Source organism: Lycium barbarum, chromosome 3, assembly GCF_019175385.1.
Source record: "Lycium barbarum isolate Lr01 chromosome 3, ASM1917538v2, whole genome shotgun sequence".
NCBI classification, from domain to species: Eukaryota; Viridiplantae; Streptophyta; class Magnoliopsida; order Solanales; family Solanaceae; genus Lycium; species Lycium barbarum.
Window position 1 is genome coordinate 75,483,089 of NC_083339.1, and position 26,153 is coordinate 75,509,241.

The 26,153-nt window shown below is 37.3% G+C and overlaps 1 protein-coding gene across 6 annotated transcripts; it reads right to left on the reverse strand.

The window, feature by feature from the left end:
- Window positions 1–6,986: 6,986 nt before the first annotated feature.
- Window positions 6,987–25,943, reverse strand: LOC132631573 (uncharacterized). Of its 6 annotated transcripts, none has more exons than XM_060347161.1 (13): window positions 25,737–25,943; window positions 24,939–25,058; window positions 24,747–24,855; window positions 21,527–21,778; window positions 21,338–21,450; window positions 21,088–21,152; window positions 13,765–14,009; window positions 13,532–13,679; window positions 12,493–12,533; window positions 12,238–12,417; window positions 8,744–8,843; window positions 8,517–8,641; window positions 6,987–7,802 (listed from the first exon to the last, which is right to left on the reverse strand). In XM_060347161.1, exons 1-10 carry the CDS (start codon window positions 25,839–25,841, stop codon window positions 12,308–12,310), a joined length of 1,308 nt encoding a protein of 435 aa, XP_060203144.1. In that variant the 5' UTR covers window positions 25,842–25,943; the 3' UTR covers window positions 6,987–7,802; window positions 8,517–8,641; window positions 8,744–8,843; window positions 12,238–12,307. The 6 variants fall into 6 exon arrangements, with proteins under 6 accessions (XP_060203144.1, XP_060203143.1, XP_060203142.1 ...); XM_060347160.1 differs by having other exon boundaries at window positions 8,517–8,645; XM_060347159.1 differs by having other exon boundaries at window positions 8,517–8,843.
- Between the last annotated feature and the right edge of the window lie 210 nt (window positions 25,944–26,153).

Sequence of the window (26,153 nt, forward strand, 5' to 3'; positions counted from 1 at the left end):
CGATTCCAACAATATATAGAAGTCTAAAATTTGATGTTGTTTGCCCCTTCAAATTAATAATTTAGGTTGAAGAACCCCAGGGTTAAACTTTCTCAATTCCTCAAAATATCCTCATGTTTTCACCATAAAAATTCACCCATAATTACATAATAAACTTAAATAAAAGATCAGAGGCATTACCTTGATGATTTGGGTTGAAAATCCTTATTTTTCTCCCCTCTTTTTCTTCCCTTCTTTTCTTTTCTTGCACTGCGTTTCCCTTTTTGCGTTCTATCTCTGTTTTCTGATTTTTGTTTCTCACATTTAGACCATCAGACTTTAAACTCCTTTCCCCCCCCCCCCCCCCCCCCCCCTTTTTTTGGGCTTGGCCCATTTCTTTATTTTCCTTTTCTTTTCAATAATACTTAATTCCCTTTTGATAAATTATAAATTAACCCTCCATTAAAATTGGGGTTGTTACAATTAGTTTCGTAAGAATGTCGTATCCTGAGCTTTAGGACTTCTAGACTTATATTCATCATCGGTATCGTCATGCTCGTAACATATCTCTTTTCTTTATCTTGTGTGATGCTCTTTATAATCGTGGACTCATAGTTTTCGATACGTAGGAAAATCATGAAGAAGGGAGGGAACATCATACTATAGGATTCATTCCTTAGAAAGAAGGGACTAGCCTTACATACCTTTTCCTTTAGCTATTCCACCTCTTGATCGTTCTCCTTCAACGCTTATGTCCTTACCTTCAAGGGAGTTCGTATTAACATTAGCTAGTCGATTACTTAAACGTGCTTATTAAAGCTAAAGAAAATTAGGCAGCATTTCCTTTGTTTATACAACTTTCCCCGTATTCTATATCAACTCCCAAACATTGATAACAACATTCACAATATCACAAGCACAATCATCATTCATCTACATTACCCACATTTCACCATTTCACTCCAATTTCTCCATAATCATGGTCATAGTTCATTATTGCATTTTCTCACACAAAATACTTATTCCATATTCTAAATGTCATTCACAACATACCAACATTCATGATTCACCCCAAACTACTACTCAACAATGACACTATTCACACATTCATTGTTACATCCGACATTTTTGTTCATTCGAAAATTTCAAGATAAAATGACTTGTGATGGATAAGGCCACAATTGGACCTTACTTGGTATGAATGTGTAGGTTATGAATGCAATGGTGTGGAATTACAAAAGGTGGCCAAGGGCAAAAATTGGAATTTTGGAAACTTGTCCCATAAAATTACAAAATTAGCCAAGTGGGCTCAAAAAAAAAAAAAAAGAGAGAAAATTAGGCCCAAGTGGGAAGGCCCAACCAGCCATGTACATTGATCCAAAGCCCATGGAATTAATTAATTCCCATGTGCTAATATATAGCATCCCTATCCTTAAGAATATTCAAGAAAGAAATCAAAGAGAAGCAAAAAAAGGGGGAAAGAAGCCATTTCGGGTTTTGGAGAAAGAAAGAAAGAAAATAAAGAAAAACATTTTGGAGCCAATCCTTTGGTCTAAAGAGTTCAACTCTTGAGAGATTATTGCTAAGCACAAGATTCTCTACAAGTTGATGTAAGCATCTTGACAAGGAAACAACTTCAACCCCAAGTGAAGAACTTGAAGAAAGGTAAGGATTTCATGATTTTGTTGTGTTAAAAATGATGTATGTATGTTGTAGTGTGTGTGAATGAATGAAAAATATGGAAATTTGGTGTGTTGGAATTTTTGGATGTGTGGCCGAATGCATATAGGGTTATTGCATGATTTTAATGGTTTGAATTCTTGTGTAAGTTAGTTGTAGTGTGGTGGAAATTGTATTAGAAATGAAAGTGGAATGAACTAGTGAAATTTGGAAAATATAGCATGTGGCCGTGTGGTGTGTGTTGGTGTTGGAAGGTGAATTGAATCTTGTTAGCATGTTAATTATGTTGTTATGGAAGATTGGTTATTAAGTTGTTGAAGGAAATTATTGAACTTTGTTATGACTTGTGTATAAGTGAAAATGAAAGTGTTAAGAGGCAAATTATGCTTATGACAATGAACTTGGAATATAAAAATGTGTTGATGAGTTTGCATGTTGAAAGTTAGGAAGGGATTGGAAAAGTAGTGACTTGATGGAAAGTTGAATGTTTGTGAATTTTATGAATATCTTGTGAATATTATGTGAACATGTTATGGATGCCTCCGATGTATGTCGTAATGATTTTGATGGATAATGGCTATGAAAATAATAAGTTTTGGTTGGAAATGTAAGTTTGAAACGAAAGATAATTCGTCGTGTCGAAAGGTGGCTAATAATGCCATAGGGTATGATTTAGTGTTTATTGATGTTTGTTGTTGTTTGGATGTCTCCTCTGGGTTGTTGTGTTGCTAAATTGAGCCGAGCTAAGTCTCGGGGATGTCGTATATACAGAGGAAATGCTGCCGAAATTTCGGTAGGCAATTATGTGTAAAGTTAGAATATTGAAAGAATGGAACTAACCAAATGGTGAACTTGACCATTTCCAGATTTTGGGCGAAATTTGGATTGACGCCAAGAGAGCATAAGGCGCCATCGAGGTATGTGAAGCACTTCTCTACGTTCCTAGGCATGTTCTGGATGTGGTAGGCTCGGCCGCGAGCCTTAGGTCCGACTCCGTTCCCCGGAATTCGAGACGGAAAACCGCTCCAATTCCTTCAATTCAATTGAACCTATTTTCTTACAAATTGCCCTTAAAGTGAGATTTTGTACAAAACTTCCCCAAACGGAGTCGGAACACTTCCGAATGAGTATGGGTTACCTCATAAGGTCAACTAGCAATAATTTACGTATATAGCCTCGGGTTGGTCCGAGGTGGGCCATAAGGCCCGATACTTCCGGTACGATTTTAAATACTTCTGTTTCGGGTCCGATTTTCTCTAAAAACTTCTGAATTATTATTTTGTGTATATTATGGCTATTTTTGTGTAATCTATATAACATGCTTTCTGAACATCTGAGCATCCCATTCTGATAATCTGTCGTGCCTTCCCAACTAGGTTATAGGCGCGTACTATGCATACTATCTGGACATTCTGATTTTGGCTCGCCGTTTGGCACCCTTCAGTTTGATTGAGTCTGTATGTTGAGTCTGTAGGTAGGTGGTTTCTCATTTATCGATTCGTGTCTGTCTCAATGCATTCTTTCACTGCGACCCGGGCCAGGTTCTGTTATCGTGCACATTTCTCTGCATTGTTCACCGCGTCCCTCGGCGTACGGGCCGGGATCTGTATGTCTGTATGATCTGTGTATGGGGATGGCGGCCAGGATGGCATATGATCTGATTTGATTCTGTCTGTCCACCGCGTCCCGTACTAAGAGGGCCGGGTTCTGTTACCGCGCCCCCAGACAGGGCCGGGATCTGTATGAATATATGCGTGTGCTATCTGTACTTATAAAGCACACGCCTCTGTATGATTTTGTATGACTCTGTGCTACTCTGCATGCATAATTCTGTCTGACATACTACTGTCTGTCCGTCTGTGCTTCGACTATTTCTGTATGTCCGTGTGGATTCTGACTCTGTATGTCCGTATGGGTTCTGATTCTGCCCGTCCGTCCGTATTATGATTCCGTCTGTCTGTCCGAACTATAATTCTGTTTATTTGTATGGAACACGATTCTGTATGTCTGTCTGGATCATAACTCTGTCCGTCAGTCTGATTTATGGTTCTGTCTGTTATATTTCTGTGACTCCGGTTCGGACTATGTTTATATCTGTTATGTTTCTGCTTTACATACTCGGTACATTTTTCGTACTGACCCCCGTTCTTCGGGGGCTGCGCTACATGCCCGCAGGTACAGACGCGCCAGGTGACACGCCGCCAGCGTAGGTTCTGACTCTGCCATTCGAAGAGCTCCTTTGACTCGGAGCATATCTTTTGGTATATATTTTCTGTCTTCTGTGTACTCCGTATGTATGTATATTCTGGGTACGGCGGGGCCCTGTCCCGTCATATGATTCTGTATGTCTGTAGAGGCCTGTAGATGGATATGTGGGTTACGGGTTTCGTCTGTATGTTAGCCTTATCGGCTTATCTGTAAATGTCTGTATGTTCAGGTATATGTATATATATATGTAAGTTACGCGCGTGCCGTAATTGTATCGGCCTACTTTTGTAATTTCGGTTTTAAAAAAAAAAAAAAAAAAAAAAAATCCGTATGATTCGAAATTCGGTCGGGTAGGTACGTATGGGTACCCAGTTAGGGTACCAGTCGCGGCCCACGGGGTTGGGTCGTGACATTCATGACCCATTTCCTATATCTTTCTACAATCCAAGTGTTTCAACTTTTCAATACCTTAAATAACATGTAAATACCATAAAACTTACCTTTGATAGTGTGGGAATGGGCTTTAAGTGGAAATATTTCACTTGAGCAAAACCCTAGTTCCACTTCCCATGGAATTTCTTGACTTGGATGAACTTTGATGTGTTTCTCACACTTAGTTTTGTGGGTTTGATGTAGTTGATCATAGATTTCTCTTGGTTTCTTGTGGATGGAGAGTGGAGAGAATTCTAGAGGATTCTTGAGGTGTGGAGAAGTGAAATGAAATGAAATAAAATGAGAGAGAGGTCCTTATATCAACTTAAAATCTGTCCCGACCAGATTCTACGGACCAACATACGGTCCGTATAATTTATACTGACCGTATGTCTGGCCGTAGATCTGGTCCAATGAGGACCCTCATTCTGGGCAAGACATACGGCTGAACATACGGTCCGTATGTTTTATACAGCCAGTATGTTTGGCCGTATAATGCCCAGTTCTCCGAAACTCATTCTCGTCGACTCGTTTGATCTCCAATCCTTATGGAACCTTCTTGACACTTGTTTAACACCTCAATACCAATCTAAGGGACATTATCACTTTTCTCCGAGACATCCTTACGCCATCATTAACTCGTCGCTCATAATTCTTACCCGACACGCAACATATCCCTTGCTTTCCTTGACAACCTTCTTCTCTTACGTCAGATGTCTTTGAATCTCGATTAGGATCATCAAATGCTATTTCTCACTTATCAAAACATCGTATACGTTGTGCCCTTCGCTAGCCTATTCACTGTACGTTAATGGGGAATTTTCCAAGGTGTAACAAAATAGAAAGGTTAGATTGAATTTGTGGCAACTCTCTCACATCACTCCACACTTCCTCTCCTTTTTCCACTCTTGAGTTGCCACTTTGCACTCCCTTACTCCTCTCCATTATTCTTATCTTGCATTCCAAGGCTCCTATCTTTCCCTTTAAATTAGCCATTAGACTCTTCTTTTCGGTTATCATAGCCATCACATCACCAAGTGTAGGTTCCCCGGTGGGAACTTGAGTTTCCTTCACCGTTGTCATCATACCTACTTAAGAACACTTAAAAACAAGCAAACAACGTTAGTAGTATAGGAATTTCACCACACTCGTGTTTACACACTTTTGTGCTTGGCTAGCACCACTCAAATGAACTCACACTCTCGTGCCTTTTACCACTCAATTGGATCGGCCGATGTTGATTCTTGATTGGATTCGGTTGCTTCCAAGGTGCACAATTACTACTCGAGATCGGAATGGATTCTTGTAGACTCAAGAAGAACGAACGACTCAATTAAATCAAACGGACTTGAATCAAAAATCAACGATGAAGTTGCAAAACGAGAAAAAGAACGGAAAAAATTGGCTTGAAAGAAAGGACTCAAGAACTAGTTAAAAACCAAATAAGGATCAATTACTAGTTGTTAATTAGTTAGAAGAATCAAAGAAATGAAGTTAAGAAGTAGACAAACCCGGACGAACACTTAGAAAAATTTTCGGAAAAACACAGGTCATGCTATGGGTGTGCGTGACACACCAATCGCACAAGGAGCCCCTCTCTGAATCTCTCTGATCAGTGCTGACGTGGCACACTGATGTGGTTTTTTTTTCTTTGTGTAAAATGCACTCCTCAAATGCATTTTGTTCTATTTCCATTTTTTTTTCTCGAAATTTGGGCTGGAGTTTCTGAATTGGTGATGTGACTTGGGCCCACTTTCTTATTAGGATGACGTGGCGGGCTGCTGACGTGGCACTTTTTTTCTTTTCAAATCCTTGAAATTTTTGGGTTGAATTTTTTTTTTTTAGATTTTGGTGAGGTAGCTTGGGCCCACACAACATAGCATTTTCCTTTTTTTTTTTTGGCTCACAAACACCTTTCTACACTTGACCTAAAAATTTTTGGATCAAACAAGCTTTTTGGTCATCTTCTTCCTATGAAGATATGAATGAATGTCTTCAAGAACATTCAAAAATCCAACCACCCTTAATTAACCTCCTAATCACTCCCAATTCTAGATCTGGGGTCTCCTTGTTGTAGAGAACAAAACCCAATAACACTTAACCTCCAATTTTCACCTAATCAACAAGACCCACTTTCAAGTTGTTGAAGTTTTTCAAAGCTTCAAATTCCAAAAATGGTAGACCCTTCAATTCTTGGCCAAATACCTCCAAATTTCGGATTTAGAGTCCTTATCAACTAGAGAACAAACCCTAATCAACTTGAACCCTCAATTTTTCTCTTTCTTCAAACCCACCAACCTTGTTCTTAAAGGTTTGAAGTTCAACAATGGTGGAACACAAATCTCAACTCCAAATTGACTCAAATTTCAGATCTGAAACCCTAAAACTCTAAGGAATTCGAATCCAACACTAGATTCAACAAAACAACACAAAAATTCGAGATTTTTTATTTTTTTGAATTTTGATTTTTTTTTTTTGTTGAATCAAAACCCAAGACTAGATTTGTTGGAACAAACCTAAGCTAAGCTCTGGTATCAATTGATACAAGAACGGATACGCGAAAGCAATAAAATAATAAGGAAAGTAAAGATAGATAGACACAAGAAAATGGAACTAAAAGCAACCTAAAGGTATATTAAACCTAAAGACCTCAATTAATTAACATTAACAAGCATCAAACTCTTAGGAAGACCTCAAGGGAATTACATTCGCTTGCAACCAACCTCTCAACAAATCTTAAATCAACAAGAGCTTAAATCCATAAGACTCTCACAATTGTTTCTCTCTCTAGAGACAACACAAACATACTAACATTTTCATCAATTTATCAAAAAGCTCCCTAATGAAATAAAAGACTATCTATTTATACTAACTAAATAATAGAAGACCCTATTATTTCATGAATGTCATTAATGAGGCAAGGACCTTGTTTGGCTAGTCTTGTGGAGATGGAAATCTTGAATTTGTGAATGTGGCCTCTTGCAGACATAGCCTTCCTTGCTCGTTTGGCCCCCTTCAATGTGCATCCATCTCCAATCCGTCCTCCCATGCTATCATGCACTCTTGGACTTCTCGGGACGGCCCATGACAACATCTTTGAGGCAACTCGACTTGTATCAAACATCTTCCAAGTTGATCTCCTCCATTTTTATGTCAATTTTGACAAGAAATGTGAAAGATTTTTCCTTACTCAACGCCGGTCTTTGATAATTTTGAGTTCTTCTTTCTTTACCAAAAGACATAGTACGTTATTTTGAATGTATAATTTACTGAAACCATACAACTGCCTTACTTGATATATTTCGTAACAATTAAATAAAAAGATAATATAATCTTTTGAGATATTGACTCTATATACATCATAACATCGCAACTACAAATAACATCACAGTGCACAGGCGTTGCTACCCCTTTTTGTGACGTAGCAGTCCCCATTTGTAGTGACTCCACTTTGAGTCAATCCTCCCATAGCAATAGGCAACACGACCTTGTAATAGGGCCCCCTGTACCACTTTAGTTTAGAGTATAATATATGACCTTTGGACCCATAAAAAAAAAAAAAAAAAAAAAAAAAAAGGTTAAAAAGTTCACTTTCTCGTAGCATCTCTTGCAAGTTGTATATTATTATTTTGGGAGTAGTTGTTTTTTTAAACATTGAATTTATCAACATTACTAACAGTTATAGCAAATATTACGATATTCCCTTCGAAAACTTCATACAAAAGGTAAAGCATAATTTAAAAGATAACTTTTTTATAAATATAGTAAATGTTTTTGATATACTATCTTTGTGTGTTGTATCTCTAAAATCATAGCGCTATAACAGGTCTTTTGTTGATCAATTTTTATAGCATTTACCATCTTTCTATGCTGGTTCGCCCCATAAGTTCAAAATTTAAGGATCATCCTTAAAATTTTCAATTAAGCATTATATTATTTAATTGTATTAAATACATTTAATAAATGTTTCTGATCATTAATGAATAAGTAAACTAATTTCAAACTTGCTCATATATAAGTTTTATTTATTTTAGTAATTATAGGACCAAGAAGGTATTACAAAAGTACTAAAGATTAGAACATGATCCCAGCAAAAAAATCCAAAAGCAATTATGCATTTCCAATGTATTACTCCTACATGAAGATTCAAGAGTATAACGTTTTATATGCATCTACATTTTACAGCAAAAGTATTGTAACTTGATAAGTGACTTTACCTCTTTCTTCTTTCAATATTCTGTACCTGCCAGCAATTGAGGAAGCCTCCCACATCTTTAGGCATCACACGGCTGATAGATACTAAATAAAGTGCGAATCTCCAATTTGATATATTTCTCATTCCCTACCTTTAGTTAAATATTTGTATTAAACTCCTCTTGGTTTTTGTATAATTCAAAAAAAAAAAAAATTGATGAACCTCATTATATCAATTGGTTAAGGTTACCTCATGATGCAATCAGTCGGAACAAAGACACCTGATTATGTGAAGATAGTATTTTCCTTCTATACATAGTCTCCACATCCAATTGATCATCAGATCATAACTATAAAGAAAGAATCAAACTTGGAAAGCAAATCTAGCAAAGCCTTAAGATCATTACCATAAAGAAGGAAAATTCTCATTAAAAAAATAAAAGTCAAACGCAACGATAGTCTTTAGCAGCACACAATCATGTGAAAAGTAATCAAGCAAAATAAGAATGGAATCCAAAAGTATAAATCATCTTAAAGAAAAAATAAATCACACCCTTAATTCGTTGCACTCTCAGATTCAAAAAAGAGAACTCAAAACTCAAAAATAAAATACGATATATACTATAGAAAAGAGAAACATGCACAAAAACATAAACAAATACTAACATGTACAGAGTCAACGGTGCAATTCTTGGGGAAGAACTTGTAGTGACATGTCTCTTCAAGCTGGCAGCGCAGCGCATCGTACATGTATTTGTAGGATAAGGCATCTGCCCAGAAGTCCCGTTGGTGCCTCTTCGAAAAAATTTGTAGTGGGATATTTTTGTAATTTAAATAATTTTATGTTAATTAAATGAGTTGGAAGTATTTATGTTCATGTTTTTAATATAATATATAGATAGATAGATAGATATAGATTGTTGGAGACTTTAAGGGACTCTTATTCTTCTATAATGAATATAAAAGGTTGAAATGTAATAGCTATTCTTGGAATATACTGTAAACATTAATGTCATCATGGTTTCATGAATATAATAATTTTTTCCACAAAAAAGAAAAGAAGCTAAAATTCCCAAAAAAAAAAAAAAAAACTGAAATACTATCAAATAAAGAAGAGAAAATGCTAGGCTTACCACTTACAGAGATTGAATAAATAAAAGAAAATAAAAAGAGCAAATAAAGGAAATGGAGCAATTTAAGGAAAAGATATAAATAGCATTAATGATGAGATGAGATTGTGGGGAGGAAAAAAGGCCACGTAAAACAAGAAATTCAGAAAGCTTTATGAAAGGAGATTAATAGTAATTAATGAGGAAGGAAATAAATGAGTATATATTTAATATTTGCCAAAGTTTTAAGGTAGAATATCGCGAGAAAAAAAGTCACAAAATGTAGGGGAAAAAAGTTAATATCCTTAAATGACTTGCCCTTTTAATTGAGCAATGAATGTGGACAACTAAGGATTTATTGATAGAGTTATTTTAATTTTTTGAGAGAAATATAAGAGAAAAAAGCCAAAAAATTAAGAAAAAAGATAAATATTAATGGATATTATAAAGAGGTGTCACATCACCTCATCTATGCCTAGCTTTATATTATATATAGATATAGATTGAATCTTAGTTAGGCTGATCTATTTTGTCCTAGCTTGACAAGGAATTGGAAGTTCAAATCTCACAAGCAACATTAACTTTTTTTTAGTACAGATGGACCACTTACGAAAAAGCGTAAAAATAGAACGCGTTAGTGCGCTTGCTGAGACTCAAACTTGGGAGGATCATTGCACTAGCGAGGCGCCAAACCAACGAAGCTCATTTGGTCAAGCAGGGTCGGCTATATTACTCGTACATATATTCCGGTTTTTCAAATTTTATATATATACACACACACAAAAAGAAATCGACGAAAGCGGTGTCCGATGACAGGGCGACACCCCTGGACTTAGGGTGTCTACCCCAGCTTAGGACAATATTTTTCCTACTTACATACCAAACACTAGAAAATATGTACGAAGCTCACTTATTTTCCAAGGAGAACACATTTTCCTTCGTACCAAACACACCCTAAGAGTAGAATAGTCAGTTAAAATAAAATAACGAGCTGAGTGGCGTCCTGGCATGTAACCGCTTTCTAGGATCATTGTAACATTAAGTGTATGACGCAGGAAAAAGTCCAGTTGATGATTGACAATCGCTTCAGTTAATCTTCCAGGTATTCAGAAAGTATCCACAACATTTCCATACTTTTGAGTAATCTTTCACCTATATGAGATAGTCAACTACAGAGATAAGATGGAAACCATGCAAAAATCTTCTGAGGTTCCTCATCAGCAAGTTCAAAGAGTCTAAAATCAGAAACCTGTCCGCAATGGAATTAAAGAGCGTCATTAAAAGATACAAAAGCTAGCTAAACAACTACTGCTTCAAAATTAATTGCAAATTAAAAAATATTTGATAAACATTCTATCACCCTCTTTGTTGAGAGATGCAAATAGTTTTCTACAAGGGGTAACTTTCAAAGATAAATGCTCTTCTCTAAGCTATTTCAAAGTAAACCATTTAAATATTATCCAGCCTTTGTATCACATCCATGACATTGAAGATCATTGTCTAATTTTCAGTTGATCTGGGACTAGCAATGAACATTGACTAAAAATACAGAGGATGATGTGAGCATTCATGGAATCGTCAATTTTAAGAATTTAATACTTGACACCACTAGCTACTATACACTCATAGGAGTCAAAAGCTTGACTCTTTTGACATTCACACAACATAATAGTACTAGGTTCACTACATTTATATCCCAAAGGACTCCTACAATTGTTCACTACATTTATATCACAAGGACTCCTAGAATTTTCTTTAGAGTGATGACATGTTGCATACCATTTGAAGCTACCTAAGGTGAGTAAATCCAGACAAATACTAAAAAAGGCCAAAGTTTTGTCCGAAATGCTAAGGGAAGTGTAGTCGTCTACTAATAGGGGAACAAAAGTAATCTTATATAGCTTTATTGCAATCTTCACAACTCACGCGATAAGAGCATGAAATGATTAATAATTAAAAGTAATCAACCTGAACTTTTCAGCATTCTCAAACTTAGCATCTATTATCTAATATTCAGGGGATGACATTACACTAGACCAAGTGATTTTTCTACCTAAGGGAAGATAATGATTTTGTATTACCTCATGCAAGGGACTGACTGCTTCAGATTATGAAACGAGAGAAATTCAAAAGGAATTCACAAGGATTCATCTACTTGCAAGGAGACTTGTTGGAAGTCCTTTCTATACTTATCAGCAGACATTGCTTATACTTACAACACAGGAGTGATCTGCCAATTTTTATATGGAGAAGCAGATATCATTTCACTTAAAAGCCGCTTTTCAGATTATGCAATACGCCGAACCTCTCCGAAAAGAGGTTATTCTTGTCTAGCTTTTTGGTAAGTCAAATGATCCTTCTTTAATTAAAGATTTGAATTGTATGGTATTGATTTTCTAGCGTCTCGTTATGGTGTTATTTTATTTTACCAGAATTAGAAAACAAATTTTCAAACGACAAACTAATGAGCTGTATCATCATATCTGCTGACGGCCAGTTATTTTTTTGAAAGTGAATAGTGCAATCTGCTGAAGGCCATTTATATTCCATGGTAAACATGATTTAGCTATAGAGAACTGCATAGGTAAGAAGAAACCAAGTACAAAGTAGACTAGTGGAGCACGATTGTACATACCTACAACAGAGGTCATCAATAACCAACTGCTTGTAAACGATTATAGAACAACTTGAGAGTTGCTGTATTCCTAATGATATGGGGGTGTTGATTGAACACACAACTCTGACTCGTCTCCATCATCATCATCTGCATCTACCCAATTACTAGGATGGTGTTGAGAAGCATGAGCTTTCAAATCTGCCATACAATTGGAGCAGCTTTCAGCTGAGTAGACTACAAAAACTAAATATCCAGAGTGGGACCGCGACTAACCTTGAGGTTCTTCCAGAGGATTTCCGTCCACAGAACGGAAGCTAATTGATGCAGTCAAGAAAAGTCACTGTCTTCTGGGAAGTACACTCGTAAAGTACTTAGAATTTCAAACCTATTTTCAAAATCCATAATATCGCTCACATATATCATTTAGGTATATATTTGTGGTTTCCTCAGGTTAATATGTCCATCCTGGAAACTCTTCGGGGTTGTCTGGTTAATGAACTAATTAAACAACGGTTTATAATACATGAATTGTTATGCAGTGATTATAATGCAGAGAATGTTATCTGGTAAATAATGACAGAGAGATTGTTATGCAGGGATTGCCTACTTTAAGGATATATTTGTCTTTTAGACGCTTGTAACCTTGAATTGCTAATGTGCATTATTATTCCACATTATATCCCACATAAAATAATACATATATTCCCACATAAATTATGCATTTTTAGTAAATGGAGTTTAATGTCGGAAACCAAGCGCTGCACAAATTTAGCAGAGTTCTACACCTGAAAACGAACATTGCATTAATTATGCAGAGATTACAGTAGTAATGCAGAGTTTTATATTGCAAATGAAACATTGTATTAGATATACGGAATTTCATACAGGGATTATTTTCCTTTCAGGACCAACCAATTGTCCCTGAACATAAGGAGATGCTTACTCAGCAAAACAAGTTGTCCACTGCATCCTGGAGTAATCCGTGGAAAATACATAACAAATGTGCAAGAAATTTGAAAAAGCTGATACAGATGACCATACCTTCCAGTTACATTAGCTGCAAATACTTGAGACTCATACATGTCAAGACTTATCATGGTTACCACAATAGTTAGGGACCAAAACCTCATGCTTATTATCCCTCAGTAGATTGTAAATTATGACCTATAATTGAAACTTTTGCAAACCAAAATAACTTGACATGTCAGCTAGCTTTAACCACTTCACTTTATATTTACAGGAAATAAATAGGGTTAAAGATGGAGCATTGAAATTGCTAACAATGTTGACAGCAAAAAAAATTTCAGGATACTCATTATGAATGTCAGACATATTTCTTCCAGCAGCTCCAGCTTCAGATATGTGTATCGCACCAATTCGCTGAATTTCCCTTTGCTCATTATCATTGTCATTTCTTTCCCCTTCACGTTCAGTACCATTACCACCTTTTGTTCTGCTTCCTATATAAAGTTGAATTGTATGAAAATTAAGTAAATATGCCCTTCCAGTAACTATATTGTACCGACTAGTTCAGAAAATACTAACCTGAAAGATCGGACCAAATCCTGGTCTGATCAGATGGAAGCCCAGAATTCCCTTTTGACCTCTCCTGGACTGGGGCCTGTCTTCCATCATTAGCCTGCCCACGGGAAGTGCCAGCAACTTGTGGATTTTCCGAGGAGCTTGCTGTGCTGAGCTGTGACATAAGCATGGTTGCAAGTACCAAGGTGGCATCAAAAGTTGAGTTGGAGCCATCGTCTAAACCAAATTTTGGAGCCATTAAAATTGGCCTGTCCATAAATTCAGGTTTGATCAGAAGGAATATCTTACATGAAAAGCAAAAAAGATGTGCCTAACACAGCAAAAGAGATCTATTAATGAATTGAAAAAACAAAAGCTTTTAAAAATCAAAGGTCATAAAAGTTGAAGACACACATAAGCACACAAATGTACATTCATTGGTAGTTTAACATGGTCTATAAACTAGATCCACGAGACATCGAATTAGTATCTACTGTACCTGGTAACAGGTAAAGCCAAAAGTTGTAACCCGTGGTGTCAGGGGAGATGCCAAACTTATCTTTCACAACAATCAACTGCAAGTAATTTAAACATACTAGCTTATTTGATTATGTGGCAATAAACATGTCTTTTGATGTTATTGTGCTCACCTTTTCTTTTTTGATGAATATCCTCGTTTATCCATTTTACGCAAAATATACATTCTAAATCATCAAGCTGTCGTGACTTCTGCAATTTCTTCTTTTCTCTTCCATCTTTCCCTTCTCTTTGTAAGGTTTAGTCTCATCTGACTATGGAAGACAACAGGATATACTTCAATGCCGTATTCAAATCTTTTGACATTACCAGGTGGTCAGACAACAAGGAGAGCTGGTTTGAATGGGTCGAAAGAAGCAGAAACATGATGAGACGATCAACTCTTAGCACAAGAATAATGTCCTGGATCTGTAACATTCTCAAAGAGGCATCGAAAGAGAAGACAAACTTGATCAGGAGGTGGAAAACAAAGGACAAACTCTCAGAATTTTTCTGCACTAGGAAGTTCAATGAACATGGCAGGTACATGAGCATCCTATCGCTACAAGGGAAAGAGAGGTCTGTTATAATTATCCCTGAGATGGCATTAAATGGAGGTTGGAATGAAATAGCCTTAAAGATTGAAAGGTTCATTAAATGCCAAAACCAACTGAATATCACAGAGCCTCACAGAGCAAAGGAAGACTACTCTTATGCCAAAGCAGTACGGGAGAGTAAATGGCAATCAAATACGCTCAGAGAATCTACAGTTTCTACAAAAAATGGTGACATATGTATTGCTGAGACATCGGAAAGCAAGGAAATGGGCCTACTCAACAGGTGTGTCACCGGAAAATTTGGTGAGGAGGAGAAGGAAATCATCACCTTATCGGAGATAAGAAAATGGTCCTCCATCTCTTGGAAGGCTGCAATTGAAGTCAACATTTATGAAATGGGTGGAAACATGTTTTTGTTTGAGTTCCCAAACAGCAACATGGCAGAACAAACCATGCTGAAGGAATGGAGATGGAAGAATAGAAGCATCAACTTGCAATGGTGGAATTTCGCAGCAGGTTGTTTACCAGCATCCGAGAAGACCGATGGCACATGGATTAGGGCAGTTGGCATTCCACTTCATCTCTGGTCGCAGAAGACTTTCGTTGAAATAGGAAATCAATGCGGTGGTTGGGTGGCTACTGAGGAAGAATCTGAGCTCAAGAATCATCTCAAAATGGGCGAGAATCAAAATTGGGGGAGATGGAAGGAATTGTCCTTCGGAAGTGTCGATAGAAAGAGATGGGAAGATTTTCCATTTTCCGATATGGGTCGAGCGCAAAGCTCGATTTGAGATGACAACTCCGGCGACGGAGGGAAGTGAAGAACCTGCTGGGTCGAAGCTTTATTTGAACCCTAGGGTAAAGGCTTTACACAAAGGGGAAGCAGATATTGATACGTCGCAATCTCAGTCTGAACATATGACACAGCACGTGGAGACAGTTGTTCAGATTTTTGGTGATCAAATTAGGGCACGTGAGTGGGAGGTGGAGGCTGCAGTGAATTTTTTAAGAAAATTGAGCTTTGTTAATAGGCCCACTGGCGCCAATTCAAAAATTGGGCCAGACCCAGCAGCCCAAATCACTTAAATGAAATCCAGCCTTTGAATTATTTTGACCCATTAACTGTAGAATTGACTGGAAGCAGTTTCAATTCTTATAGCCTGTTTGGCCGAGCTTATTTTCCCCCTAAAAGTACTTATTTGAAAAAAAGTGAAATGTTTGGCCAAGCTTTTGCAAGAAAATAAGTGCTTCTGGGGTGTCTGGGGTGTAGCAGAAGCAGTTTTTCAGAAGCTAAAAAAACTGCTTTTGCCCAAAAGCACTTTTTTTAAAAGTACTTTTGAGAAAAATACAAATAGAAACACTTTTTAAAAGCTTCACCAAACACTAATTGCTGTTCAAAAATACTTTTATAATTAATTGGCCAAACACAAATTAATTTTCGCCAAAAATACTTTTTTAAAAAGTACTTTTAAAAAAGGTACTTTTACTTTTTAAAATAAACTGATTTTAGAAGCTTGGCCAATTCCGCTCCACTGACAAACAACAGAGAAGACACACATACAAGCCTAGATTCTTCCGGAGACAAAATCAGCGAAGATCTACCAGAATCCCTTGGAGAACAGAACACTATCAATATGGCAATAGCAACAATTGGGGAAAATTCAATACAAGGGGAAAACGTAGAAAAAGACCTGTGTGGGTCTTTGGCTATGACTAAAGATGCAGCTTTTGGAGAATTGGTGGTGGAAGATGGAGAGCCAATCCAACAAGAACAAAATCTGTTTCTGGACAAAGAAATGGGTGCAACAATCTGGGTTCATCGAAATATGCTGAAATTGGCGAAAATCTTTGGGGTGGACTTTCGAGGACATGAGCAGGAAGCCTTGGAGTTGTTAATTCAAATTGATAGTAGTCGACAGGCCAGGAATACGAGTTTGGAAGTTATCATCAAAAGATCAAGATATAAAGGAATTCAAGAGCTCAAGGGTTTTAAGAAATTTTGATGTCAATTTCAAAAGTGGTGGGAAGAGGAGCAGGGGGGAGGGTGGAGCTGGTTCTCAATGAAGGCAAACCTAATTTCATGGAATGTATGGGGGTTAAATGACAGAGACAAGAGAAGGAGGATTAGTAGTTTAATTCACGATTGGAAGGCAGACATCATTTGTTTGCAAGAAACAAAATTAGAAGGGGAGGTGGGGGACATTATTAAGGAGATTTGGGGAGGGGGATGGGTGAGATATGTTTGTCTTGATGCTAGTGGTACTAGAGGGGTAATTATAATTCTTTGGGATAGTAGGGTATGGAGAGGGGAAGTTTTGGAGATTGGAGCATATACTCTCACTTGCAAGTTTGTGGCACTTCTGCAAAATTTTGAGTGTCACATAACTGGGGTATATGCACCTAATTGTAGTTATGAAAGAAGTGTGGTGTGGGAGGAATTAGTTGCAGTTAGGGGGTTAATGGATGGTCCTTGGGCAGTTTGTGGAGACTTCAACATCACAAGGTACCCTTCTGAAAAAGCAACTGCATAAGGAGAACTGTTGCAATGGAGGAATTCTCAGATTGTATTGAAGATCTGGATTTGTTGGACCCTCCTTTGGAAGGGGGCGTTTATACATGGTTCATGGGAGATAATCATAGAATTGCCTCAAGAATAGACAGAATTCTTTTCTCTGAAGAATGGAATGATAGATTAAGGAATATCAAACATAGCATACTTCAAAGAATTGCTTCTGATCACTGCCCAATTTCCTTGTGAATTGTGGTGTCTGGGAGTATAACAAATCTTACTTCAAGTTTGAAAATTGGTGGCTGAATACTGAAGATTTTGTTGACAGAATTGAAGGCTGGTAGATATCTTTTGATTTCTTAGGGAAACCCGACTATGTTCTTGCTTGTAAACTCAAAGCACTTAAAGCAAAATTAAAGGAGTGGAGCAGGAGTAGTCAAGGGAATTTGGGCATGCAGAAAATTCAAATTTTGAACCATCTTGCCTCTTTTGATGCTATCCAACAAACTAGAGCTCTCACTGTAGAAGAATCAACACAAAAGGAATCCCTCTTAATGGAATATGAAGAACATATTAAGAATGAAGAAGTGGCGAGGAGGCAAAGGTCTAGAGCTCTTTGGCTAAAGGAAGGAGATAGAAACACTAGTTTCTTTCATAAAGTGGCCAATGCACACAAGAGAAACAACAATATCAGCCAACTGGAGATACAGGGGGAAACAGTGGAAGACCCCACAAGAATTAAAAAGGAAATTACTGATTTCTACCAGAAGTTGTACACGACCTTCCTGCAACCTAATTGACAGTCCAAAAATCTCCGAAGAAGAAAAGGAGCTTCTACAAAGGAATTTTGATGAGAAAGAGGTTTTTGAATATTTGACGATGTGTGCTATGGATAAAGCACCTGGTCCTGATGGGTTTACTATGGATTTTTTCATCAAATGCTGGGAAGTTGTGAAACAAGAAATCATGGATACTATGCACAATTTCCATACACATGGTATCTTTGAGAAAAGCTACAATGCAACCTACATAGCATTGATTCCAAAGAAGAAAGGGGCAAAGGAATTAAGAGATTTCAGACCCATAAGTCTGATAGGCAGTGTGTATAAGATTTTGTCCAAGGTGCGGACAGAAAGGCTGAAGAAGGTGATTGACAAGCTGGTTGATTTTCAGCAGATGGCTTTCATTAAGGGGAGACAAATAATGGATGCAGTGTTGACTGCCAATGAAGCAGTGGTTACAAGATTGAAACAGGGGAAGCCAGGTATCTTATGCAAGCTGGACATTGAGAAAGCATATGACCATGTTAATTGGAAGTTTCTTCTCAAGGTGTTAGAATGTATGGGTTTTGGGGAGAAATGGATCAGATGGATTAGTTATTGTATCTCTACTGTTAAATTCTCAGTCTTGATTAATGGAGGACCTGAAGGATTTTTCTTAGCACAGAGAGGGTTAAGACAAGGAGACCCTTTATATCCTTTTCTTTTCATTCTTGTGATGGAAGGTTTGAACAACATGATCAAAATTTCTAAAATAACTGGGAGACTGTCAGGATTTGAAATGGCCAGCAATTTGGAGTTTAGCAAGGAAGTCACACACCTTCAATATGCTGATGACACATTAATTTTCTGTGATGCTGAAGAGGACCAACTCAGAGTACTCAGGGCAATTCTGGTTTTGTTTGAGGGCATCTCAGGGTTGCACATTAATTGGAGGAAGAGTTTTTTGTACCCTATTAACTCGGTGCCTAATATGGAACTTTTGATTCAGGTTTTGGGAAGAGAAGTAGATACACTGCCTACTACATACTTAGGAATGCCCTTGGGAGCCAAATCAAAGTTCAAAGAAATTTGGGATTCAGTAATTGAGAAATGTGAGAAGAAGTTGACAGGGTGGAAGGCTCAATATTTATCCTTGGGGGGCAGGGTCACTCTCATAAACTCAGTATTGGATGCCATGCCAGTTTATATGATGTCTCTATTTCCAATCCCAGTTGGGGTTATACAGAGGATTGACAAGATTAGATACAGAGGATTGACAAGATTAGAAGGGATTTCCTATGGAATGGCAACAAGGAGAAAAAGGGATACCATCTACTTGAATGGTGCAAGGTGATACACGGGAAGAAACAAGGTGGTTTAGGAATCAGAAATTTGAAATGGCAGAGCAATGCACTCAAATTGAAATGGTTGTGGAGATACTCTCAGGATCCTCAAGTTTACTGGGTAGACATAATCAGAGCAAAATATGGTGAAGATAACAACTGGATAACAAAGGAAGTAAATTCCCCTTATGGAGTGAGTTTATGGAGATCTATTAGAGCACTTTGGCCTTTAATGAAGGCTAACACTACTATCAGGGTATTCAATGGTTGTAAAACATCTTTATGGGGGGACAAATGGATAGCAAATTCATGTCTAAAAGATCTTTTTCCAAGCATTTATGCCTTGGACCTACAGAAAGAGATAACAGTAGATAGAGCATGGTCAACACAGGGATGGAACTTTCAGTTCAGAAGAAACCTAAATGATTGGGAAGTGGATAGACTAGCAGAACTGTTCAGTACATTGGAAGAATTCAAAGGTACAGAAGGGGGACCTGATAGATTATGTTGGCAAATAGACAGCAAAGGACTCTTCAGAGTCAGTTCAGCATATAAGCTACTCAACAAAGATAACCAACAGATAGAACATCTGGAAAGTTAAAATACCATACAAAGTATCTTGCTTCTCCTGGTTGATAGCTTGGGAAGTGGTGCTGACACATGACAACCTTAGTGAGAAGAAAATCAATCTTTGTTCAAAGTGTTGCTTGTGTGGTGAAGAATCCGAGACAGTCAGCCATCTATTCCTAAACTGCAGGGTCACAGACATGCTATGGAAGATCTTCATTAGCCTTAGAGGCATTGTTTGGACAATGCCGAGGAAGATTATTGAAGTCTTGTTTAGTTGGGAAGAAGCAGGAGCAGGATTGATATACAGAGATAGATGGAGGATTGTCCCAGCTTGTATTTGGTGGACAGGCTGGAAAGAGAGGAATTCCAGATGTTGTGATGATATTAGCAATTCAATTCAGAAGATTAAGTTGAATTGCTTTAGACTCTTTTGCTTTTGGTCCAATCAGAGATATATAGAAGATATTGCTTCAATGATAGACACTCTTGTTTTTTGTTAGGTTTCTGAAGCAGTTTTTCTTCTCTCACTTGTAAATATGGTTTCAGCACAACCTCAGCTGCTGTTTATATAAATAATACAATATGTTACCTTCTCAAAAAAAAAAAATCATCAAGCTGTATAACAACAACATACCCAGTGTAATCCCACAGGTGGAGTCTAGGGAGGGTAGAGTGTACACAGACCTTACCCCTACCTTGTGGAGAGAGGCTGCTTCCGATAGACCCCGGAACAAGTAAAGCATTTCAAAGCAATTATGAAAAAGGAAATATGGCAGTGAAGAAGACATGGCAACTAATAGGAAGGTAGTACATAGCATTCAGAACAAAAAAAGAGAACGATAACAACAGCGAATAAAGCTGTGATGAAAGAAAATTAGTTTTAAGTTCATTCAGAAGTAGTGATCAACCATCCAAGCCAACAAGTGCTGATAGGGAGGCAAAAGTATGTAATATGTCAGGACTTCAAAATAGCTTTCTGTGCGCATATCCTAAATACATAGGATTCCTCTTACTGAAGACAAGGATAGGTTAAAGAAAACAGCAAGGGACTGATGTCAAATGCAGAAGCAGAGAGTGTAAGATTATCTTACTCGCCAGCTTTATCAAAATAGAACTGTATGTCAACTTCACATCCTTCACAGAAAGAAAGGAAAGCCTGAATAGAAAATTTGCAAAAAAGAGGTTCAGCAAACACGCAAAGACCTCCAGGAAACACAAACACTATTTTACAGCATCAAAGTTGTGATTATACGAAATAAATAGAGAAAAAGGTCTCAGAACTGGAAAAGCTTTAATTGGATTAGAAAAGTTCCTGTCAGAAGACATGACAAATGAAGATACCTTCGATTCCTTCACTCCAAACGTCACATCCACAGGGTTTCCAATATGATTGTACTGCAAAAACTCTTCAGTAGGATCTATCCACAACTGAGTGTGTAGTGATGAATCATTTTCTATAAAAAAAAGATTTACAGCTTATGTAAACAGGCAAGAGAAAAAAGAAAAGAAAAAGTGGCTGACCCACTATACCTTTTGTTGGGTCTATATAACTTCTGAGCTCAACAGCTTTCCCTCCAAATTCAGTTGCAGCATCAGGAGGCAAGGAAGTTGGATTGTTAGCAATGATTGTGATCTCCTGAAGAGTTGTTTGGAAATTGGACAATAACCTATTCAGATCACGAGGCCTCACCACAAAGCTGCTTGGAAGCTTTCTCCTATCAAGGGATAGGTGTTGTATGTCAGGTTCAACGTTGCACGTTATCCAATAAGCTTTCCTCATACCTGTCAAAGTGGCATGGTAAGGCGATGCTGCTAACAGTATTATAATTTCATGTAATCTGAGAGATTAACCGGCTCTTGCAGTGTTAAGAGATACATGGGACATCTCTCTAACTTCTCGTGATGTACTCAATGGTGCAAATGATTCCTTCATGATACAAAATTGTAAAAGCTCAACCCAAAGACTGCTAATATATGCTGAGAAAAGTCCAAAACAGAAAATGTCGGAAACTGACCCAAATAAGAATGTTAAGCATAACACTTCCAGGATTAAAATAAGACTGACGTAAGCATGACACTACCAGGAAATTAAAATATGATAAATCTAAGCATAACACTTCCAGGAGATCAAAATATGACAAACTACATAGTTACGCTATTTCAATAATACTCAACGATTAGAGCAAAAAATAGTATGGAGCATATATTATTTTTAAGTTGTTTTGATTTTCATACTTGGAAACCAAGGTTAACTTAGGATGGTTTTCCTGTTAGATATAGGAGATTTTATTGTAGAAAAAGCTAATCTATCGTATACCTTTGAGATTTTCAGCTAATTTTCAATACTTAATTGTATTCTTTTTTAGATTCTTCAATTAAGTCATCAAGAATAACAACATACCCAGTGTAATCCCACAAGTGGGGTCTGGGGAGGGTAGATTTTACTCAGACCTTACCCCCACCATGGGACGTAGAGAGGTTGCTTCCGGTATACCCTCAGCTCAAAGAAAAGCAAATCAAAGCAGTAGATTCTTCAATTAAGTCATATTTATCTAATATATTATACTTTGACTTTCTCTTTATCATATCTAATTCATTGTTATTATCACTTGCTTGAGTTTGAAATTATCTTTATCAATTAATTAGAGATAGTCTTAATTATCTTGTGAGTTTTACCTTGTTCAAAGTTCCCTACTGTATAAGCAGGACCAGAAACGAATTGATCTTCCCACTACATCTCTCTCCCTCACCTCTCCTATAAAACTTCCCTTCCTCATTTCTTCTCCTAACCTTTCAAATCTCTCTTTTTGGTACTACATCAATCTTAGTGTAAGAGCATAATTCTAATTCATTACATAGCACTCTCAATAACTGTACTTGCAAAAATAATCGTCACGCTCTCCTCTAACAAATAACCCTATCTATAGTGTTCAACAGACACTTGTTTCACAACATTCATGGGACTATTGCAAGGAGGTGATCTCAACAATAACTTAGCTATTTTAAGCTTTTGAAAGTTGAAGACAATGTTAAGGTTCTGCAAAACAGTCTAAAAAGTAAAGGATTTGACAACCTTGAGGCACTTATCTTTCTGCTTAATTCTTAGTTAATGTAAGGTGATCCAATAATTCTTTTTCCATACACACACAACCTTCAAAACAGAAACCCTTCTCAGAAACAACCCACGAAAAACTAATCATTCAGTGAAAGGATCAACAGTCATATGATGCTACATAAAAAAAGAGCAGCCCAGTGCACATGGCAGCCCGTGCTAGCAGGGTCCGGGAAAGGGCCGCACCCCAATAGGTGTGATGTAGACAATCTACCCTAATGCAAGCATTAATGGCTGCTTCCACGCTCGAACCTGTGACCTATAGGTCTCACGGAGACAACTTTACTGTAGTCACGTGATGCTACATAAATTTATGAAAATGAATTCTGTTCGAATTATCCTAATCTTTTATCTTACAGTGAGTCGAGTTTTTCCCACCAAAAGAGCATGAAGCGGGCTCTAAAAGATGAGATATTTTATACCAAACTCTAGATTTTTCAGATTATTTTACATTAATTTTATTTTATGTTTTATCCAGATTATGATTAGATAAATAGATTTGTCCCTTACTAGTATTAAGAATTTTAGTTTGATTTTACCATTGTCTTTACATTAGATATTGAAGTTCCCTAATTTATTAATAGGACCATAGTGTACATTTTGTTAATGAATGTAATAGCTTATGAATGCCCGGCAATTGAACTCGAAAGGGAGTTTGTTGTGAAACTTGCCTTAGACAAATCCTACATTGGAATGGTAGGAAAACGTTAAGGACCATAAAAGACAAATTCAAAAGATTAATTGTTGCGGCACTTTTGGGTTAAAAACAAAGGGGATAAAACTGTGAGCCCCAGAGGTTAGGCCAGAGCGGACAATACCTTAACAGTTTGACCTGGGCCATTACAAGTGGTATAAGAGACGGTACCTTACGACAACCTACTAACCATAGGTGGCTGAATTTGAAAGGAGGTTCGCTGTGAAACTTGCATTAGGCAAATAACACATCAGAATATGAGAGGAAAGTTAGGGCCCTAAAGAGGTGAGCTCACGACTTTAATTATTGAGGCACCTTTTGGGTTAAAGCCTACGGGAGAAAAACCATAAGGCCCCAAAGGTTTGGATAGAGTGGACAACACCTTGGCAATTGGGCTTGAGCCATTTAGTTCAAAAGCCAAGGAGAACTGGCGGTTGAACTTGGACGCTGGTTCAATGTAAAACATGCCTTAGGCAAATCCCCATCAGAATGGGAGGGGAAAGTTAAAGTCTGTAAAAGGCGAGCTAGTGATTCCAACTGTTGAAGGGCCTTTTGGATTAAAGCCCAAAGGGACAAAATTGTGAGGCTTCAAAGGTTGTTGCCGTAGTCTCTACCCCCTCCCTTTTAACTTTCTTTTTTGGTTTCTCCCCATTCTAACATTGACTCCAGTATCTTTCTTCTTACTCCTTTTTGGTACTACATCACCCTGTGACCAAATGTGAAGGTCATTCGTGGGAAGACACAATGTGACAATTTATTCATGAGAATCATATCAAAACTCAACAGACCTTTGACACTATAGCTGTGTGAGTCTCTACATGGTGCATCCATCAAACTAAAAACACTATGCCCTAATTTATAGCTCCTAACCAAAGAATCTATTTTCCTTCAATTTTTGGAAATCCTGAAGAAAGTAAAGACAAATACAGTAGAAAAAGTCTTACCATTATGGCAGTTCAATGTCCACTGCATCTTTGATGCATCAGGATTAGGCAATGACACACACAAATGATCTATACTGGCAATTGGTGTTCTTAGTACAGAACAAATGGCCTATAAAATCAAGGTAAGTTAAAATTAGGTAGCTGGAAAACCAAAACAGTTTAGACTACACAGCATTGTCTAAAAGCATATACCTTCAAGAGCACACAACATTGCAGCTCTGGGCCAGAAACAGTGAAGACATCAAAAAAATCAGGTTTAAATGTAATTGACTGATACGCCGACCTTGACGAGTTGAGAGTGTGAAATGTGAGCTGCAAAAAAAAAAAAAAAAAAAAAAAAAAAGGAAGAAGGAAACAAATGAACTGAAACTATAATTTCACACGAATGCTGATGGCTTCCAGTTTAACAAGATGGGACAAACTTGGGTGTTGTCAAATGTTGTTGAATTGTTTCCTCTTAATAAGATTTCCCAAGGTTAAAGGACCTTGTTTTGTCAGATAATGATGCAATTTACTGTAAACTAACAAATATCTTAAGTTCCGATGTGTTATCTCAAATTATCAAGAGTCTGATCCAAAATATAGAACCCAGCCCTATATATTCTAGGTAAAAAGGGGGAGAATTTTGCTCCCTTATAGGGTGGAGTTTGCAACCCTCATACTATAGGAAATTAATAATTGGCTTGAAGGTAGGAAAATACTTATCCGCACCTGATATTTATGTCAAACCTTGGAATTTAAATCAAAAAGTGAGAAATACACATGAGTTAAGTGATCGATATGAGTTTATAGACAAGATGTTACATTCATGTGCGGATAGGAATGGGGATAGCAGTGCTCAGGTATACGGTTCACAACAAAATCTGAAGCTTCTAGTCTAGTCTAGTCTAGTGTAGAGAGAATTATACAACAGACAAAACCCTAATTACTACGTATAAGACTAAGGAACTTTAGTATTTGATCTTAAGGCGAAATAGAACCGAACCAAACCTGGGTAGAAGAGGCTTGAATGGCGAGCTCATTGCCAATGCGTGCAAGGCACGTGATGGATCGGGCGAATGTCTTCAGTGCATTTCCACTCACTCTCAACTCCATTTCTTTCTACTCTACTCACTCCAGTTTTTGGGGGCAGAGGGACTCCTTCTCCATGGCGGGAAGGGGATTTCTTAATTAAAAGTCCAACCAGGCTTTTAATCGTGATCTTTATTGCTAAATTTCTTTGTTTTTATCAAAAATGGTTATTCTTTACTCCTATAACTATCTATATCTATAATAACTATATTCTATATCGCAAACGTTAAAATGCTAATTACTGAACGATGAAAAATATTCGAAATGTTGATAGACTTTTATGCCCTTTATGAAAGCTAAATATTTCTACAAAAAAAGGGGCCAAATCCAAAGTCG